The sequence below is a fragment of the Hoplias malabaricus genome, chromosome 6 (assembly GCF_029633855.1).
Source record: "Hoplias malabaricus isolate fHopMal1 chromosome 6, fHopMal1.hap1, whole genome shotgun sequence".
Classification (NCBI taxonomy): Eukaryota; Metazoa; Chordata; class Actinopteri; order Characiformes; family Erythrinidae; genus Hoplias; species Hoplias malabaricus.
Genome location: NC_089805.1, coordinates 6,539,295 through 6,561,022, shown reverse-complemented (window position 1 = coordinate 6,561,022; position 21,728 = coordinate 6,539,295). Strand labels below are relative to the sequence as shown.

At 39.9% G+C, this 21,728-nt stretch overlaps 1 protein-coding gene across 3 annotated transcripts in view; it reads right to left on the bottom strand.

Moving 5' to 3' along the window:
* Nucleotides 1-18,656, bottom strand: part of wnk4b (WNK lysine deficient protein kinase 4b) — a 66,695-nt gene extending 48,039 nt beyond the window's left edge. For 2 of the 3 annotated variants that reach the window (XM_066674442.1, XM_066674443.1), the window contains exons 1-2: nt 18,469-18,656; nt 17,024-17,810 (exon numbers count right to left, since the gene is read on the bottom strand). In XM_066674442.1, coding sequence (XP_066530539.1) covers nt 17,024-17,677 — 654 coding nt within the window. In that variant the 5' untranslated portion in view covers nt 17,678-17,810; nt 18,469-18,656. Of the gene's footprint in view, nt 1-5,234; nt 5,251-17,023; nt 17,811-18,468 lie in introns of those variants that run through there. The other variant, XM_066674444.1, reaches the window with a different exon arrangement.
* Between the last annotated feature and the right edge of the window lie 3,072 nt (nt 18,657-21,728).

Sequence of the window (21,728 nt, the reverse complement as noted above, 5' to 3'; positions counted from 1 at the left end):
TCACCCGGAGGAAACCCACACTGACACAGGGAGAACACACCACACACCTCACAGACAGTCACCCGGAGGAAACCCACACTGACACAGGGAGAACACACCACACTCCTCACAGACAGTCAACCGGAGCAGGAATGGAACCCACAACCTCCAGGTCCCTGGAGCTGTATGACTGCGCCCAGAATCATTACAATACAATCCATTTAGTATTTTACTTAAATGATACTTTAAGGAAGCATCCATTTAAATGTTCAATTTATTGTTCAATTATGTGGTTCGTCTAGGCTGTGTCTGAAACAGAAGGCAGGAAGCTCAATGCCTTGCGTCATGCTGTGTCACAAATCAGTGCCATAGAAGGCAGTACTTTGAAATTCAAGTGTTTGTAACTGAATCCCATTAGAGTCAAGCTTTAAAAGCATCAATATTTTAACACGTTGCCAGGATACCGGTACACCTATAGTGCTCGCCAAAATAACTACAACTTTGAAGATACTGAAGCAGAAAGCAGGCAGCGTTAATACAAGCATTCATTTCAGACACAGCTTGGTGCCTTCCTCCCTCAGAATACTGCCTTAGTAGTCAGCACTCCACTCATTTCAGACACAGCTCTAGTGTTAATCCATTTCTTATATTCCTTTTAACAGTTTTTCAACAAGCCAACCAAGACAATTTCATAATAAACACTGAGTAGCAGAACCATGTAATGTAAACTCAAAAAATGGTACTTCCTCCTAACGACAATTTCATTTATGTCTCTTAGTACAGACATCCATAATCTCCTGTCAGGCAGGAAGAAACTGTCCTGTGAGTCATAGCACATTTACAAAAGAAAATGGGGAAGCCATGTGATTTATCAGACCTCAAATACCAGCAGGGTTGATGGCCACTGCTGACAACATCATCCTGTGAAACCCTGCATATGCACAGCTAATAAGAAACAAATAGATCTTATATTCTATATATATACATATATACAAACACATACACACCACACACACATACACACTACATGTACCGAGGTGTTCAAGAACTAAAACAGATGCTCTGGGCAACCTATGGTGTGTCATGCTTAATGCCAAACATAGGCTAGAAAGGTACAAAGTCCCCCAGCACAGAGCACATACTTCATCCAACATCTACTATAAAGCCTTTCCAGAAAAGCTGATGCTTTTATTGCAGAAGAAGGACAGACTACCAGGTAATACTCTTCATTTCAGAAGACATGTTGGATGTGCATGTATAGTGAAGCATTAGGGATGAGGAAGTGAAGGAAGTAGGACAGGAAATAGAAAAATGAACAGAACATTGTTCTGCACAAAGCTGAAGGTCAGTCCAGCAATATGTTCTCCATCTGGAGAGATTTAGAGACTGTTGCAGGGGGTTGCCACTAATGGAGTGTAAATGAAAGGAAATGGCCACTGACGTAATACCACAAAGTGTCTAATTGGTTGAATCCTCAGGCTAAGGTGGCACAGCTCACTGTTTTGATAGAGTTCCAGCCACAGCTATGGAGAAAACCTGTATGGCTTGGTTTATTGACCACATGTTCAGTCTGTGGTGAGCTACATCGTTGAGGAAGACGTTGAAATAAAATCTAAACAAATGATATTCATTAATGAATCGTTGGTGTTTCATATTCCTTGAAGCACAAGATGCATTCCGTGTTCTATGACTTTAAACCACAAATAAATTGGAGAATCTTACTGAACAGATTAAATGAAATTCTGTTAACAAACAGCACCGATTAACTTTAACCAGAAACGTCATCCATTAAGACTTCAAAAGAGGAAAACAGTAACCTTCCTCATCAGTCATGAGCACTGAATCTCCTGCAGCCTTAAGATCTTAACGTCACATGAAAACGAATTGAGTTCAAAGCAGTTTAGCAGCTTGATGCAAAACACATTGGGTGTAAGATATATATATCTCCTTTTCCTTGGAGTATTAAACTTAACATGATCAACCCACCTTTAGTGCTCTCAATAATAACCTCTAGTTATGAAATTATTGCTCAGATATTATCAGTACTCTCAAGGAAAACAATACTTATATGCCATTTATTTTTATTAGAATAAGTGTCTCGCTTCTTTTTGACATTATCCACAACCTGCCGTGTCAAACAAAATAGTACCACTTCAATTACCTGAAGTGGTATGAACTCTAAAAATTGCAAAATTTTTTAAGCTGGAAGATGAAAACATATCTGCAACCGCACTGTTTAAAATCTGATTGTGAAAAATGCCTTTTATGTAAAAACTGACAGGTGAAAATTCTGAATAATGCTTCATGCCTATTTTCGACTGTTTACTACAAACCTCCGTAAACAAAATTCATTCCTGTAAAAATTTTCCACTCGTGAGCCACAATTTGTTACAAAGAAACATTCTCTTCATCCAACTGAGCTACATGCTGCTTCTGTTTTCAAACTAGTTTTTAACAATTGCATTTAAACCTGAGAGGAAAAACGCAGGTTACTGCTATCACTGCTGAGGAATGTGCATCCATCAAACTGGTGACTTTCCTGTAGAGCTGTACAATAAATGGAATTTAATTATCAGGTGGATCACTCAAACTGGAATACAATAAAAGATATATCCCTTGACATCCCTTGTCCAAATGTACACCGTTGGGTTTTTTTATCAAAAAGCCCATCAAACAAGGGGCAATTTATCAAGATAAAGTAAGACCTGCTGTGTGGGAGTCTGCTACGATTTGTTAAATACATAAACACAAATCAGGTTACAACCAGCCTTTTCATGGATGTGTGTTTACTGGCTGTTTTGTCTTTTTCCATGTGAGAAATAATCATAGGACAGTGACAACATCAGTATGTTGACATTAGCTTTGCTCAGGCACAACAGTTGTTACTTGAAATGATTAGAAGGACTAAGGTAGCTGATCAAATGTGTTAAATGATAGTAAATAACACTACCACATGTCATGCTTTGTCAATAATTGTTATCAGGGCAGCATTAATTATTAATGTTTAGTGATATATCAGTGATCAAAATACTCTCCAGGCTAGTCATGTATTTTAAACACATTCATTCATTCATTATCTGTAACCCATATCCAGTTCAGGGTCGGGGTGGATCCAGAGCCTACCTGGAATCATTGTGCGCAAGGCAGGGATACACCCTGAAAGGGGCGCCAGTCCTTCACAGGGCAACACACACACATTCACTCACACACTCACACCTACAGACACTTTAGAGTCGCCAATCCACCTACCAACGTTTTTTTGGACTTTGGGAGGAAACCCACGTGGACACAGGGAGAACACCACACTCCTCACAAACAGTCACCCGGAGCGTGACTTGAACCCACAACCTCCAGGTCCCTGGAGCTGTGTGACTGTGACACTACCTGCTGCACCTCCGTGCCACCTAAACTTGTTCATTGTATTTTTATTTTGTAATCACACATAAGCTTTTCAAATCCCTGGAAAAGATTTTCCTCTTTACTCAAAAAATGATCATATATAGCTATCATCATGAAGAATTGAATGAATTTGGGAGAATGTAAAAATCACTCAGGGCTGAGTCTGAGCTGTAGGGTGGAGGACTAATATCCTGGAATCCACAGTCATGCACAGAGTGATGGTCAAGTTTCCTCACCGTACTTGTGTTACTCAAAATAGCTTTGTTTTTGTAGTGATTACAGCAATACTAATGATCACAATGAGCTGATGTTTTATTTATATACCCTCAGAAAGTGTCACTTCCTAGAACCTTTATTAAGTTACCTGCAGGATTAGTAGATTAAAAGGGTATTGAGAACCTCTTGTACCTCTTGTAAGGCCTACACAAACTATAATTCGCCCAACCGTTCAAACCTTAAAAACCAAAAAGTTACGACTGTGTCCTCAAAAATATTGCTAATATTACACTTCCATTCAAAGAAGCAAAAACCTTTACACAAACAACTACACAACCTCAGCTGTCTTCACTGTTCTCCATTTTCACCTACAATGTACCTGAGATCAAATATAAGGAAGGAGTGAAATAACTACTGAAATACAGTGAAAGGTTGAGCAAAGAATGAGCATTATTTATAATTATCCTGTAAAGCTTAAAAAGAAGAATACCCATTCTAAAATCCCAACGTATCCACTGCAATTTAGACAAATATAGCTTCATTGTTTGTACATGAAACATCTGAACAATTAAATCAGCAATTTCTTTAAAAAAAAAAAAACATGGTCTAAAAAATATGAGATAAAAAGCAAATAAAACTGGTTAGTAATTATATTTCATTAAAAATATCTCTCCAAAGTTTGTTACAAACCCTTCACAATAAAATGTATTAGATTATGTATAGATTTATGACTACAATCTAAATAAATTTGCACTACATTAACAATTATTGAATTTTGTTCTGCATCATCAACATGCTGTTCTTAAATATCTGTTTTCAAATTTTATAATTTGGATTTTCATGCTAATGTTGCTAACTCTTTATATTTGGTAATTGTATTTTTATGACACTTTAAAATTAATACAAATGTGAAATCCTCAAAATATGACTGTGACATGAAAATGCCTGGCGATTACATCTCATTGTTTTCCAAAAGTAGTCCTTATGTAGGTTCCACTGTTATATAAATACACAAATATCTCAGATGCACTGAAGGGCTACAAAAACTACAGATAAAATCACAGTAAATAAGCAATGTTTTCCCTTTGGCTGCAGTGCAATAACAGTTTGGTAGAGTGGGAAGAAGTGTGATTCAGTGACTTGGAGGACATGTGGTACATGGACATGTCTATATCATGTGACCTTTGTTAACCCTTACACACCTGACATTGTTGACATGACTAACAAAGGGTATGACCTCACCTGATTTGAGTCTATTTCCATAGAAGTTATATCAACTACATCTACAATATGGTAAATGTGATGTTTATCAGTTCAGGGGTGCATGGTGTGAATGGGAGGAGGGTGTGGTGGGAGAAGGTTGTGAGGTAATGCACCTAAAAAGAGGTTATTAGTAATGCAAAGTTTAATTGTGCACACAGTTATGACTGTACAGTGATTAACCTTTGTAATCTCGTAAATGTACTCTAATCATGTATCACTGTTTCCTGCAGACAGCAAACACCTGTCCTCAAAAGCTTTAACCTGTTCACACAGGTTTAAAATGGGGCAGCAGATGGGCTCCATTTGCACATTTGCACAGCTGCCAAAAATCCTATTCTCACATTTGTGCTCTGCAAAAGTCCCAGAGAAACACACACCAGCAGAACATGCTCCCCAAGGCGAAGACCGGAACATAAGGTTGACGAGAACCAAACAGCTTTGCCAGATACATAACACCAACGGCAGTGTATCCTGGAGTGATCTGTCCTCTTTTGAGGTGCTGTCTGTATCAGGCAGGGCACAGACACAGAGACATTTATTTTATTTAATTTTAGGGCTGAACAAAACAGTTACAATACATAAAGCTCCTACGAACACATTCTGAAATATTGAATTATTTTGTATAATAAAAAATAAACCACATTCATACCACAGCCCCCTGGATATAATGGTCATTCTAACAGTTAAAGGCTAAGCACCAGCTCTATGAAAGTGTAAAACAAATAAATACAGTGGAATTTGAGTTCCTAACTTGTGTTCATTGATAGTAAGAAATAACATGTTTTCTGACTAATTGAAATTAGTAAGAAATAACAACGGTGTTCGGAAACTCTAATAGGCGTCTTGCCTGTGACGTAGATGGTGGACAACAACTCTAGAAGTTGCACTTAATTTAATGCAAAATGACGAAAAGGTGTGTTGTTTTTGGCTGCAATCATTCAATGTACAGTGGGACATCTGTGAACAAATGACTCAAAGATCCCAAAATATCCAGAAAATTAAATAACTTTAAATGGGCACTTTGGAAAGGACCATCCGCTCACTCCGTTATCTGTAGTGTTCATTTCACTGGCGCTTTTCCAACAATATGGGCATGTAAGGACACCAACGAAAGGTGTTCAAGAGCCTCTGTAACATGGAGGTAAACAGGGTAAGGACACTCACTTCGCCTGTTTTAGTTGGTGTTAGTTAACGTTAGCTTGACTCGCTAAACTCCGTGGCTCAGATTATACTCGGCTACGTAGCTGCATTACGGAGGTTTATAGTGTCGGGTGAATTCGAGTTCGACTTCGATCACATTTACAAGAATAATGGTACCTCTACATTTGAGTTTAGCTTATTGCTAGGCTATTGTCACGAATAATGTTGGTTATTTAGCTAGATACTGTAATAACAGTCAGTCATAACGGTGTTTTACCGCGGCGTTGTTCAGCTGTTGTCCACCAGTGACGTCACGGTTCAAGAATTTCCGTAGCGAGCTCGGGTTTTTCCGTCAATTTAATAAAATTGTCAGTTTTAAAGCAAATTAAGCTGCTATTTTCATTTTAATTCATACTTATATTTGTCAGTAACTAAAATAATGTGAAATATTCATGGAGGTCCATTAAGTGGTGCTTAGCCTTTAAGAAATTATTCTGATAAAACTATATTCTAATAAACAAAAATTCTATACTGTTGATTTTTAGCTACACAATCCAATTGTGTTATGTTTTGAAATCTATTAAAAACCGAAGGCGTAAGGACTCTAAAACAACAATAAAATATTAAAGGAATTTGATATTAAAAAACAAAGGAGTCAAAACAGTGTTGTCGCCCTCCATTTTTGATCATTTTTAATTTACTACATCATTTGAACACGGCACATGTCCTTCACAAAATCACAAAAAAGTCCATCTGCTCTTTGCATCTAATGAATGCCTTATTTCCAAAGTCCCAAACCTCATCTGGAACATCTAAGGTCAGTGAAATAGTAATTTGTTAGAGGCCTTGTTTGCATACCATTGCATTTTTTGATATCAGTACCTCAAAGCTAAATATCACAATAACCATTAACAAACAATATACTGTCCAACATGAATTAAACGATGAAAAGAATGGAGCATATCTGGAAGCAAAAGTAATTGAATTAATTCAACTGAACAAGCAGTGTGTTTATAACATCAAATATTCCTGTCTATCCTTTAGCATTTAGATCATCACCTTTGCTGGGCGTCTGGTGAATATCACTTGTAGCAGAGGAATACACAGTGAAATGTCAGACATATTTTAAGAGAGGAACATGGCTAGAGACAAGCCAATAAAAGTAGGTCTGTTAGAAAATGTCTTGTTTTTCAGACGCAGTAACACCTGTTTGATTTAAAACTGGAAATCTGTTCTTTGTCACGACTAAGCTAAGAGATCTCTCTCAACCAGTTCTTCAACAGTGCTGCCATGTCTGTATGCAATTTCTAACCATTATGCCTGTCTTAACGTTTAATTTGGCTGACAAACAGCTTAAAGGCATAGCCCAGCACCTAGGGTGTATTCTGTAAGGCTGTAATCATGATGCATTTTTCTCACAAATTGCCCCCTATTCATATAGTGCTCAGTCAGCATTTAAACAAAGATATCTTTATGACAAAGATTTTCAATGTCGAAAGTTCAGTCTTAGGAGGTGTTTGAATTTTCGACTTCTCAAAATCCTAGTAATCCTAATTCCATCTAGTCATTTAACGATACATTCAATTACACACAAAATTTCCTCCTGTGTTGACTTGAATTCAAAGAAATAAATGTTCACAATATTATATGTTAACCAATCAGTATACCCCTTCTGACATGAGGTCACTGACACCACAGCTAATGTGCATTTATGAGGTTAGTTGTGGTTTTATGCAGTTGTGTATTTACATGAGTCATACTGCATGATTCAGAACATGTTCAGAGTAGAGGAAACACATGTCCAGCCCTTAAATAAACATAATGGCATAAATTCTACCCCTACAGCCTTTAGAGTAGCCTTTTGTTGGTCTCATAGAAAGTTTATGCCATTCATTTCAATCACCTAAAACACACACACACACACACACACACACCTCAGAACACCTCCAAGTCCCCTACCACCATGTGTTGTAGGAATATATCTAAATACTTCTGGAAGGTCAATTAATAATCATTTAATTGTTAGAAGCTATGAGGCTGCACTCAGGAAAAGCCTCTTAACATCTCAGTCCCAGCTCAGACACAGCAAAATGTTCCCTACCCATTTGAATCACATTTCTTCTATATTTAGAGTGAACTGAATCAATATCATAAACAAAGAAATACACTAACAGTCAGATGATCTAGGACTCTTGGATATCATTGCAAACATTCCAAAACAACATCCTGTGATATATCCTGAGGTCAGGAGGTCAACTGCCATCTGAAATAGACAAGGAGAAAAGTAATAAAAATAAATAAATAAAAACATTTAAAAAGGTATTCCTGGCAACTTTATTATCCCTCTGAGTTAGCTTTGTCTGACAACCCTTTGTGACCTCTTTCACAGCACATCCACAGCTTCTCTTCTGCACATGTTTCCAAGCCAAGCTCATCTAAAGAGTCCATCTTCCCTGTCTTTGCTCATTTTGCATGTCAAAGAACTGGCACCAATGCCTTAATGAAGATTGTATGAGTAAAAGCACAGTAGATAATAAAAAACTAACACAGGACAAGAGCTCGAGCCAGGATTTGTGGCTATCCAGGGTAGCTGAAAGTGTGTAAGTGTAATCTCAGGCAGCTCTGCAGCGTTTCAGTTTAATACATGTGCTGTTTATGGCTTTGACGCAAGATAAGATGGAACTCCATTCATAAATTGTGTCAGCGAGCAAGGCTGGCCTCATTTCTCTCCAGTGCACCTGTATTACTAATCCCCTTTCATCATGTTGCTGATGATCTTTTCATGTAACAATGCACCACCAGCTGCTACTAAATTCATTGACTGCTCTGGAAAAAGATGTGCAACTGTGTACATTTTAGCAATTAACCTTCTTTACTGCATAACACAACCAATGTTATCTACTTTAGCTTTTTGGGTTGAGTGAGAAAGGAGTTATTTATGGGCTATTTCTGCTCCCTAAGAGCTTTGACAATTATGTAAAATACAATTAAGCACTGCCTCGGGGACTCAGGGAAGGATTTTCTGCACCTGTGGCTCGAGTCTAAGGGGCACAGCTGTCAAAATGTCACAAAACATGCGAGTAACTATCCACCATTTAAAAGATGAAAGGCTGAATGTCCTGTACAGATATATTCATTACAAAATAGGATGCGACTGCTAAGATGCTAGGATGTTCATTGTCTTGCTTACTGTATTACACCTAACAATACATCTTGGTGTGAACAATGGCCATTTCTGAGGAACTGGCACCAGTCCGATACTGGGCTATTATCAGTAGAAAATGTTGGACTGAATATGAGAGGAGAACAAAAATGTAGTCCAATTCAGTCCAGTCCATATCTGTGCCAGTAACAGAATCTTTTTATTCTAATATCATTATTTTCCTTTTGCCAACATTCATTACAGGAAAAATATCTTTTTTAAACAGTTCATAAAGACTATGCATGAATATTCAAATCAAATTTCATGTTTGATTTCCTATGACATTAGATGAATCTTAATTGAATAATTTAATAAAATAAATATTACACCACTGTAGCAAAATAATTGTAGCAATTAGCCTAGTTTTTGTGTTAGTAACTTGCAAATTACCGTAGGCTGTACTGTTTCGTGGAGCATGTATACTATAGTAGTTGTAACAGGAACTCCACCAGTCTATATGTGTATTTCTATGAAGAATTATAAACATGTTGGTAGGCTCCAGGTCGAGTCAATAATGAAGCCATTCTTTGCATGTGCACAGCCAAACTATTGCTAGGTGTGCAAATCACAAACTACTAAACTAGTGAAGGTACTAATGGCAGTGTACTATTTGCACACACTATTTAGCAATGTAGTATGCTATTTGGGAAATTGTCTTTGTTCTCCTTCGTTTATTTCCTTTTTTTGTTTTTTTGAAGACATGAGACTTAATCGTGACATTAAAAAAGCACACCTGCATACAATCAATTTGATATTTACATCCATCCATCCATTATCTGTAAGTGCTTATCCAGTTCAGGGTCACGGTGGGTCCAGAGCCTACCTGGAATCATTGGGCGCAAGGCAGGAATACACCCTGGAGATTTCCAGTCCTTCACAGGGCAATACACACACACACTCACACCTACGGACACTTTTGAGTCACCAATCCACCTACTAACGTGTGTTTTTGGACTGTGGGAGGAAACCGGAGCACCCGGAGGAAACCCATGCGGACACAGGGAGAACACACCAAACTCACAGACAGTCACCCGGAGCAGGAATCAAACCCACAACCTCCAGGTCCCTGGAGCTGTGTGACTGCGACACTACCTGCTGCGCCACTGTGCCGCCCCCATTTGATATTTGATTTTTAAAAATATATTGAGTATACAAATATTCGTGTCCATCTCTACCATAGAGAAGTAACAGTGCACAGCGTAGCAGTGTAGTGTCGCAGTCACACAGGGTGACTGTCTGTGAGGAGTTTGGTGTGTTCTCCCTGTGTCCGCGTGGGTTTCCTCCGGGTGCTCCGGTTTCCTCCCACAGTCCAAAAACACACGTTGGTAGGTGGATTGGCGACTCAAATGTGTCCGTAGGTGTGAGTGTGTGAGTGAATGTGTGTGTGTGTCTGTGTTGCCCTGTGAAGGACTGGCACCCCCTCCAGGGTGTATTCCCGCCTTGCGCCCAATGATTCCAGGTAGGCTCTGGACCCACCGCGACCCTGAATTTGATAAGCGGTTACAGATATTGAATGAATGAATGATTTGTAATGTATGACAGCTGAACAGTTGGGTTTCTACAGTTTAAAGTAGTAAATTCCTTAAATTTGTATCACCCAATATATTTTTTAATTTCAGTTATGTTTACATACATAACTCTCAGTACCCTGCTGAAGTTTGCATTAAATTAACAAATGAATGGACAATTTTTTGCGAATATGTACAAAAACAGTGAATTGGCTGAACCTCAGGCAAAAATCTAATGTCATCACTTACTGGAAAAGAATCCATTTTTACAGTACACTCCACATTAGACACAAACCCCACAGTCTTCTTCACTGTTTTACTACTTAACTAAACGCCCTAAAGACTAAGAGGAGAATGCTGAGCCACACTTAGCAAGACTCTAAATTCTCAGCCTAAATGTGTACTATTACAGCTCAGCCGTAACACTCCTATCTGTTTCAGTCTATCACTCCCAGTGCCGCCCCATCTTCAGAGAACATGACACACCACCTCTTTTCCAAAACGAGTTGGCATTTTAAAAACCCTCCATCCCACCACCAGACTTTGACGCCACCGGGGACTAGCGATCCAACCTCTCATGTGCTTAGGCTTTAAACAATAGCGATAGGCATGACACCAGCATGCCAGAAGCCTCAGGCACGTTAGCTCAGCCCCAGCACAGAAATGAAGAGACAGATACACAGAGGAAAGGGGATATGGACGTGGCTTGAAAGAACTTAATGAATGTTTATAAAATTTTGATGAGTAGAATTAATCTTCACAGCAAAGGCAGCAGGTCTATGTTTCATCTGATTTAACTCTGTATTAATGTTTGGCAACCTAATCTCCATCTGTTCTGTCAGTCCCTGTAGTATTAAAAGAACACAAAAACTCTGCAAAAATTTAATACATTTATGAAGTTGCCAAATCCCCCCATCAACAGTTTATGCAACACAACTGGCTGCTTTTTAAGAACCCTTTTCACAAATCCCTTTACCAGGACATACTGGAATGGCTAATTAACATAACTTGCGGGTGAATTTATCTCTGTATCACTAGTGAACCCACTGCCACTGTTCTTGGCTGTGCCCAGTGGGGAATGGGCAGCAGCAAAGCTAAACATTCAGGGCCAAAGCTTTCTTATCCTTGATCTCCCAACATGTCGGTGTCCGTGTGCCCACTGCTGTGCAAGGCCTTGTGGTCAATCCCATTAGCTCTGCTAAGCTTTGAGCTGCCTTCGTCTTGCTCTCGTGGAAGGGGATCTGGCTGTGGAGGGGGCAGAAAGCATTATCACCATGGAAGCTCTTCATTGCTGGCCGATAATTTACGGAGCTAATTAACCAGGGCATTGTGGGAAAAACAAACATCCTTTTCCTTTGAGAAGATTAGCTCAATGGGGAGTCAATGGACAGCAAATGTCAAACTCTGAAAAGAGCTAAAGAACAACGAAAAACACTGCTCAGGAATGTGTGTGATCAGTAATAATGTCTTGTAGACTAAATGGTTTGGGTGAAGTCGAGGGAAACTAAAAGGCCTACTCTATGAATTATTTGAGGTCACCTAGCAAAGAAATAAAAAAATGACAATTAGCGCATCTACTGTGAGCTATGTTACATTGCAAAAATGTTTTATAATGCATATAACTTATCAAATCTCAGTATATCATAATATTATGGTATGTACTATGCACCTGTAACTACCCCAATATTACATTTTTGCCAAATGACCCAGCCCTGTCTGAAAGCGTAGCCAGTTTCTTCATACCAGGGCAACCTGCTATCAAACCTTCACTTCCTCCACTCAGTATATCAGTAATAACCCTGAGCAAGCTAATGCCACACTTCACAATTTCCCGCCTGCGACTCCAGAGGTCACTGAGGTGAGCACACCTTTCCCTCAGTGGTCTGTTATTGGCTTATTTTAGGTGTTTACTGTGACCCAGAGCAGCCTCTGGGAGGTTTGGAGGCAGATCATGTTCCTCAGGTCAGAGACGCCGGGGACGTAGCTATAACTGAGCGCACTCCACATGAGCTGTCAGCACGGGCTCGGCTCCAGGGCAGGATGGAGAAATACCAACACATGATACTGACAGCAGCACTGCATCACAGAGCAGCTAATATAAAGCACATGGTCACTGGTGCTAAATCATCACCGTCCAGATGATGCCAGATCAGCAGAATACAACCCTGCATGATTCCACAACAACCTGTCACTAAAACCTGTCATCTCAAACGGCATCCCTGCAACAGAGCTTTAAAGGATGTTGTCCAAGAATGTAGATAATGGCAAAAAAACAAAAACATAGTACTGATTAAAAAGTATTTTCTCCAAAGTTACAGATATATTTACACCTATTTACATATTCATACCATTCACAAAGCAAATATATAAATACAACAGCTCTACTTTTCAATAGCAACATGTAACATAACTGTGAATGACTGCACAGTTTTTATTGTTGTGCTTACACCATAGCTTAATGTGATTTCGCAGTAGTGTGCATCCATGTGATTAAAAGGCAAGCTCCGCCTTGTGCCCTAATCCCAATGGGCCAATGACAGAAAGGCCTTCCAACCTGAGGCTTTGGCTCCACAGCACCACCACCTGATGGTTGGCACTGCCCATAGTCAATGAAAACAGAGATTAGCAGGGATCAGGGCTGAGAATGGGAGTTGTAAGCCTGCATGTTCGCCTGACCCGTGGCTCGAGCTAAAGGTCAAACCTATGAGGATTATCACAGGGATACTGTGCCATGATCAAAACAGTTTATTTTCTGTCTTTTTCCACGTACGGATCAGGAGCCAGAAACGCAGCTTAGTTTTAGAATGTCTGTACAAAGGCACAACAGAACTCAGCAATGTGGCATTTAGGCTGTTCTCTCTTCCCCTTTCTCTTTTTTTGTTGTCAAAACATTTAATACAGTTTTGTTACTAGTGCATGAGGCAAGTTCAAGAATGTTGACTTCAAAATATGGTAAATATAGTCACTTCTGCTTGTGAATTTTAGCTGACCAAAGTGAACTGTAACTGGAGCTTAAGATGAATTCTTCAGCTTATCAAATATTTCATGATATTTACAGGCTTTTAAAGACAACCTTCAGGACTGTAATAAAAAAAAAAACACTTTTGTATAAAATTCAAAAGATATTTTCTCACCATTTGCTAGCTCTCAGATCTTTTTGTGCGTTTGAAACCAGTCTGAAGTGTTTACAAAGTCAGTAAATGGCTAGAGAAAAAACAGTGTCTCCACTCGGTATTCTCTCATTCTCTCTCTCTCTCTCTCTCTCTCTCACTCTCTCTGCAAAGAAATCTGGAGCTATTTAGACAACAGAGAGAACTCCAAATGTTGAAATGGATGAACTGAGATGAGCATGATTCTACATTCCTGCTCCATAGGTGGGTAATATTGACTTATTTTTGGTGTTTCTGATCACTTAAGGTGGAAATGTCACCATTATTCGGGAGATGGCTAAGTGCATGAAAGTAAACAGACCCAAAATTACTACAAAACCAAACAATCTGAGTTAAAAATGGGTCCAGAGCCTACCTGGAATCATTGGGAATACACCCTGGAGGGGGCACCAGTCATTCACAGGGCAACGCAGACACACATTCACTCACACACTCACACCTACGGACACTTTTGAGTCACCAATCCACCTACAAACGTATGTTTTTGGACTGTGGGAGGAAACCGGAGCACCCGGAGGAAACCCACGCAGACACAGGGAGAACACACCAACTCCTCACAGACAGTCACCCGGAGGAAACCCACGCAGACACAGGGAGAACACACCAACTCCTCACAGACAGTCACCCGGAGGAAACCCACGCAGACACAGAGAACACACCACACTCCTCACAGACAGTCACCCGGAGCGGGAATCGAACGCACAACCTCCAGGCACCTGGAGCTGTGTGACTGCGACACTACCTGCTGCGCCACCGTACGTATTACTAACCAATGTATCATAAATCCAAAACACTACAGGATACTTACACCCTGAGGTACTTTTTTCCCAGCTAGCATAGATATAGCATAGTTATATCTATGCAAATCTAGCATAGATATAGCTTTAAAACCAACAAAAAGGGAAAGTTTGAAGAAGGTATTTCATGGCTTTGGAGAGTGAAAAAAGTCCAACCTCTCTCTTTCTGCAGCACTGCCAGCGTGAACAGAATATACATCGTATTATGGATTATTGGCCTTTTCTCTTTTAGCCAGGGCCCACTCATAGATTACCACATGAAATAAAAGAAATACAACATTAAATCTACAGATCACAATGATCTTAGCCCCCTGATGCTTTAAGGTATTTCACTTCTGACACTCACTCCTTCAGCATTTCCTCATATGAGTCTAAGTTTATCAGCCAACGCGAAATGGTCTGAGACAGAGACATAGACCATAGACTTCATATGACTGTAACAAACATACATAGAGATGTACTTGTTTATAGTTTTCAAATTAACACTAGATCCACACCAGCCAACAAAACACCTACATTCTTCTTTTTCTCAAAGTCATTATGGACACATGCAGTGATACATACTTGCTTAGCAGTGTGTCTTGAACAGATCTGGCTGATTAGAAATTCCACTGTTATCACCACCATATGCCAGAAGCAACTGTTACTCATTTCAGTCTTCGCACAATCAGTAACAATGATCTCCACTGTGTGCACAAGTCTTCTCTGCTATCTGGATTTTGGTGAGATAGTCAAGCTTATGAACACGAGACTGTTAAACTACTGGGTGTGTTTGCTTAATGCAGAGTAACAATGCATGTCATCATCCTGAAAGATCCTCTAATAAATCTCTGATACAAACACATAACAATACGAAAAACAAAACTATTTACTTCCAATAGTCTATTATCTGTCACTCTATTTCATTGGATACAAAACACAAAAATAAATCCCTTCGGGCAGCACACAGCTGTTGCAGAGCTATTCAAAACAATGAAACAGCAATTTAGTTTCTCTGCAGACATCGACTCTGCTTATAGACTACATTCTAGAGATGTTTTTTCTGTTGCAATACAGAGTAAACAACTCATATGGTTATGAATAAAGGGGGGGGGTCTTGCAGATCCTCTAGCTTGTTCCTGAAGATGGTTCTGGATGCTGAATTTTGAACTGTGCACTTATAACAAGCCATATGGTCCCTCTCCACTTCGCCTCAGTCCATCTCAAATGAGCTCAGGCCCAGAGAAGACTGTGGCATTTCTTTATCCTGTTTTTGTACATGGTTTCTCCTTTGCATTGGTGAGTTTTAACCATTTGTGGATGCAACAATTAATTGTGTTCACAGACAATGTTTGAAACTAAGTGTTTTGGAGCCTATGCCCTGAAACACGTCAGTTTTTTATTGAGTGTCACCAGAAGGCCATAAGTTCACAGCCAGTCAATAGTGGTGCCCTTTTAAACCCAATCACGTTAACCTAATTAACCTAATACGGTTTTACGTAGCATTACATAACTTTACCCGTCTTTTGTTGTCCTCATCCAAACTGATTTGGAACATGTTTCTGGCATCAAATTCAAAACAGGCAAATGAAGTATCAACATTTAAAATAATGCGTTTGTACTATTTTCTATTAAAGATATGGTTTAAATGATATGCAAATCATTTCATTCTCTTTTAATAATTTACAGCGCCTGTATTTTTCTGGAAATGGGGGTTGTATAACCCATAAACAAGTTTCTGTTTGGGCACAGATTCTTCATTTTGACCACAAAATGATCTGGCTCTGTGGCCTGTAAAAGCCTGTGTCCGAGGCGGAAGGTCATGAGTTCCGAGCAAATTGAGATTTTCTGTTGTTTTTGACTAAGCTCTGTTTAATCTTGTGGGATGTTGTACTATGAAAGTGAATCAAGGAAACATTTAACTAAACTAAGGTAACTTAGCTAGTGTCTCATCCATCAGTCAGTGAGCAGAAGTGTCAGATGTAAAGTCTGTTAGCTCATATATTTGTTGACCTAGCATTTATATTTACAAGGTACACATGGTTGACCCACCCAACCAACATGTCAGTGATAAAGCTAAGCTTAAATTTGCCACAGGCCAGAGACCAGCAAGTGGGAGAGACATAGGCAGTAAGTACGCAGACATGAGGAGTGGGAGGTTATGTTTAGGGTTAGGTATAGGGTTTAGTGTTGGGTTGTACCTCCCATTTGAAGCCGTCTCCAGCCTGCAGGAATACCCTTCACCCCTGACCACTGATGAGGGGCACACTTCTAGGTAGGGCGGTAGGGGAAAGGCACCTGTCGTATAAATACCTGAGACTGGCGTGCAATGGTTAGTTGTTAGAATCATCTCACACATTGACCTCATACCTGCAGCTCACACCAGGCCACCTCCACTGTGGTCTCCGTGTCCAACCCCTTGTATACAGTCTTAAAAGAGCCACGTCCTATCTCAACGTTGAACTTGAGGAAGCGACCGTCTGGTGAAGTGGCCACGGCTTTGGTCTCGACCTCGTCCTCCTTCTCCTTCTCGTGCTCTCTCTGGCTCTCCAAAGCCTCCTCTTTCCGCCTGGTTCTCTTTTTGCCCTCCTCGGAGTCTGTGCTGGCGTCCTCCGGCGCGGCTCCAGGGACGGAGTTTGAATCCGATTTTAAATGTGAGTTCAAATTCAGTTTCGAGTCAGAGTTGGAGGTGGAGTTCGAATTGGAATTCGAATTCAAGTTCGAGTTCGAAGTTGAAGTGGAACTGGAGCTCACGAGTGGCTCGCGTTCCTTCTTTTCCTCACAGCAGATGTTGTCGGCGGACCACGACAGCGTTTTGCTGAGCTGCCCGACCGCGGGGCTCTCTCCGCCGTTGACTTTGTTCCGCCGGTAACCGCCGCCACTTCTACGGGAGCTCGCCGAGTGTCTCCGCCGCCTGGGCGGCAGCCGAGCGGGAAAGAAGGAGGTTAAAGCTTCAGCCGCCTCCCGGACCGCGGGAAACGCGGAGAAGCCGAGTCCGGACATGTCCACTTGAGCCTGGGACATGCTGCTGAGAGATCCGCTTTACTCCACACACTGCGCTTATAAAGACTCAGCTCGGACTGTAGTCCATATCCACGGTCTGAGTGAAGGGGAACTCAGCGCGGAACATTCACCATTCTGGTCGCAAACTGCCTTTCTGTAAAACAAGAAAACATCTGCAGTTACTTAAGAGTATACAACAAACTATTGCCTGGTTTATCATAACAACATATATTCCCCTCTGTAAACTACAAAGTGTGCTACATTTCACAGAAAATACCCTGAGTAAAAATAAAACGAAAAACGTGTTAACATTAACAAAGTAACCAATTTTAAACAGACTGGGAACTTCACTTCTGAGGAAAATGTTAGAAAAGGTGTATGAACTTCGCTATTTCTACTCGCAAACACCTGTTGTTGCAAAAAAATGAAAAAAGAATGAGTATTTATTCAAAAAGACACATTCTGGACCGCGACCAACGGTTATAACGGTCACATAATCGCAATTTGTAGAAGCGTCGTGCAATTTGTATCAATAACTATACACACCATATTTGAAATGTCATAAAAACGTCATTTCTGAGGTAAATATTTAACACCGCTGGGAAAACTAACGACAAAAATTGAACAAATTTGCAACAAATTATATGAAATCTACGAGCAGTGTAGGCAGACGTAGCCAAAGCACGGTAACATTTCTGAGGTAAAAACATGAGGAAAACTGATATACCACAACCCCAGGTGCGAGATTTCTCTGTTAAAAGAGTTTACACAGACTCGCATTTTAAAATGAAAAATGAGAAGTGTCTCCTTACCATTCGTGGAAAAAAAAATACTCTTGTTTCCAGTTTGAATACTAGTTAAAGAAGCGAGCAGTTACATTATTTTATTTGGTCAGTGAGGTCTCCGTTGGGTCGTGTCTTCTCTGACGTTTGCTTAGGCTTACACTGATAGCACCGAGGGAGTGTGTGTGTGTGTGTGTGTGTACACGCCTCCTCCTGAATACTCCGCACTGTGGGATGGACTAGAAGCTGACTAAACCACCTCCTTGAAATCCAGTTTAATGTAGGTTTCACCACCAAACCCCAAAAGGGATATTCTTTCATTTTCATATATATTCTTGTACAGATTAAACAACACCTGGTAACGTGTGACTTATTTCAGAAGGGGCACAACTGAAGGTGTGAGTCAGGTGTGTGCCTACAGGGCAGGTGTGGGCATTGCCCACTCAAGAGGAATCATCTCTCCACCCAGAGACATCTGCCCATTCAGTGAAATTAAACAAATGAAATGAAACCAATGAAAAGTGTTGTCATTTTTATGTGGCCGCCCACCCACAGTAAATACAGTAAAGTCCCCAACCCCTGATTCTCAACCTATATTGGTCCACCCAAATAATCCAAATGCCTAACCAAAGATGACAAACTAGTAATGTGTCAGGTGTGAGTAATTGCCTGACTGAGTGATACCCTATGATGGACACCCCGTCCATGTGTTTTTGCATTGCACCCAAATGAACATGATGAAGCTGTTAGATTAGTGAAGGAATATTGGAATTTCCTTCAGCCTTACATTTCTATTACATCATGCAAGGTGACCTGTTCTTAAAACTGAACACATGGGAATGATATGGCTTTCACAGCTGAGTCACTTCTTATTGCCTGATAAGAGTGTACCACATGCGGCTGTGTTTTTCTGTTTTGATTTGTTTTTTTTAATGTGAATTACACCACAAGAACAATCTTGAGTGCTGCTGATTACTTTCCTGTTTAGTTATTAAAAATAATACATAGGCAACTTACTAAGGCTGGCGTCAGGAACCTAATCTGTGGCCACAGCTTACAAAAGCTTGGAAAACATATCCATAACTCATGACTACGACGTGTGGAGATGATATATTTAAGTGATACGAATGTCATGATCATGACTGAGTAAAGTTTGGGAAGGAGATTGATACTGTTCTAGTTAAGGTGTGTCCAATGCTTTTTAAGGCATGGAAATGACATAGACATAGATAGGAAGCAAGATATTTACTGTAGAAATTCTGCATAAAGACACATTCTGGAAAAAAATTAATGGGTGAAAACAGGAAATCAACATGAAAGATGAATAGTTTTAATGTTATCTTGAGTCAAACAGTTTTATTTTTTTACCTGATGACTGCCTTATTCATAGCCCTACAGCTGATATACGTTCTACCGAAGCAAAGGCTAATGAAGGCTAAATTAATTGTCATGTTGCACTAAGCTCTGTCCAAAACCAGATTTTGTTCTAAAGCAGCAGATGTCAGTTCAGGACACTGTTAAACTAAACAAGCATCAGCAAGTGGGTCAAAATACTGTACTGGAAAGACAAAGTATTATATTTATTCATTCATTCATTGTCTGTAACCACTTATCCAGTTCAGGGTCGCGGTGGGTCCGGGGCCTACCCGGAATCATTGGGCGCCAGGTGGGAACACGCCCTGAAGGGGGCGCCAGTCCTTCACAGGAGGTATTATATGCATGCATTCATTCATTCACTGTCTTTAACCACTTATCCAGTTCAGGGTCGCGGTGGGTCCGGGGCCTACCCGGAATCATTGGGCGCCAGGTGGGAACACACCCTGAAGGGGGTGCCAGTCCTTCACAGGAGGTATTATATTCATTCATTCATTCATTCATTGTCTGTAACCCTTATCCAGTTCAGGGTCGCGGTGGGTCCAGGGCCTACCCGGAATCATTGGGCGCAATGCTGGAATACACCCTGGAGGGGGCACCAGTCCTTCGAAGGAGGTATTATTTGGTCCATTTAATTTATTTTTCAATGAAAGAAAGACTGCAGAATATTTTTTAAAACGGATAAAAGGAGTAGTTTTAAAACTATAATTATTTTTGTATTTAATCAGAAGTTAGCAGTGAATTTGAAAAAGAATGTATTTGTGCTGCAACTGTAGCCTAATACAACCCTATACAAGCTGATGGAATCGGTTTGTAAACATCACTACTCTTTCAATACTGTGGCTCCAGGCATCCAGTGTCATTAATGGGTAATTCTCTGATATCTGATATTTCTTTAAGATTTAGGAAATAGATAAACTGTTGAAGTCTGTTGAATGGTGGTTTGTTGGAAAATGATGAAAAATGATTTTCAATTTCTATACATAAATAATGACTTGAACCAAGGACATTCATGATTCAATTTACAGTGCAGTGATTTAATTATGCAGCTATTTGGAACAGACAACACAATTCCCTTTAAAGCTTAAGCTATTATGGACCATGTGTTCACAGAGTTCACACACAGACACACTTTCTATTATGAGTCCTGGCAGTAGACTACTATCTGATTAGAAGCCTTGGATTTATCCTCCTCAGTAGGACAATGTGAGTTGGGACAGGGGCTTATAGGCCACACAAACACAACATTACGCACCACACTGTACTGCTATTACAGCGTATTGTTTGCAGTTTGTGTGTTTGTCTTTATCTTTAGCATATGGTTGTTCATCTCTGTGGCTGTGTGATCTTACTCTTATTCCAAAAGATTCTTAGTCCTTAATTTAGCTACTTTAGCGTGTAAGTTTTGGAAACATTAAATAATACTTACACAGCTTGTAATACCTAGAAAAACAAGAAAAGAGATGAGACTCTGGCCATGAGATGTTCTCAATGCCCAGTGTCGACTAATTATCTAACTGGAAGCAATCAAACCTTCAGAACAATTACATTTTTCAAAAATTTGCCATGTAGGTCAAATGTGTGTTAGATTTTGCCGTGACGTTTGTCTCCAGTTATCCTTCATGAGTTTTCCAAGATCTGTGTGATGGTTTACCACATTATATATTTACACTTAAACAGAAGGCAGCAGCAAACCATGGATTAACTCCACCTCTACACTGAGTCTTCTTATGTAGCTTGCATTCCATATATTACTTCATGCTTGGTGTTAACACTCTGTTGTTTAAAATATGGCAAAAATAAAAAAAAAACACCAGGTTTTTAAAAATATATAAGATGATATAATACCACTTTTTATTATATTATTCAGATATTCCAATTTCTTTTTATATTCTGATATTTCTGGTGTGTTTTTT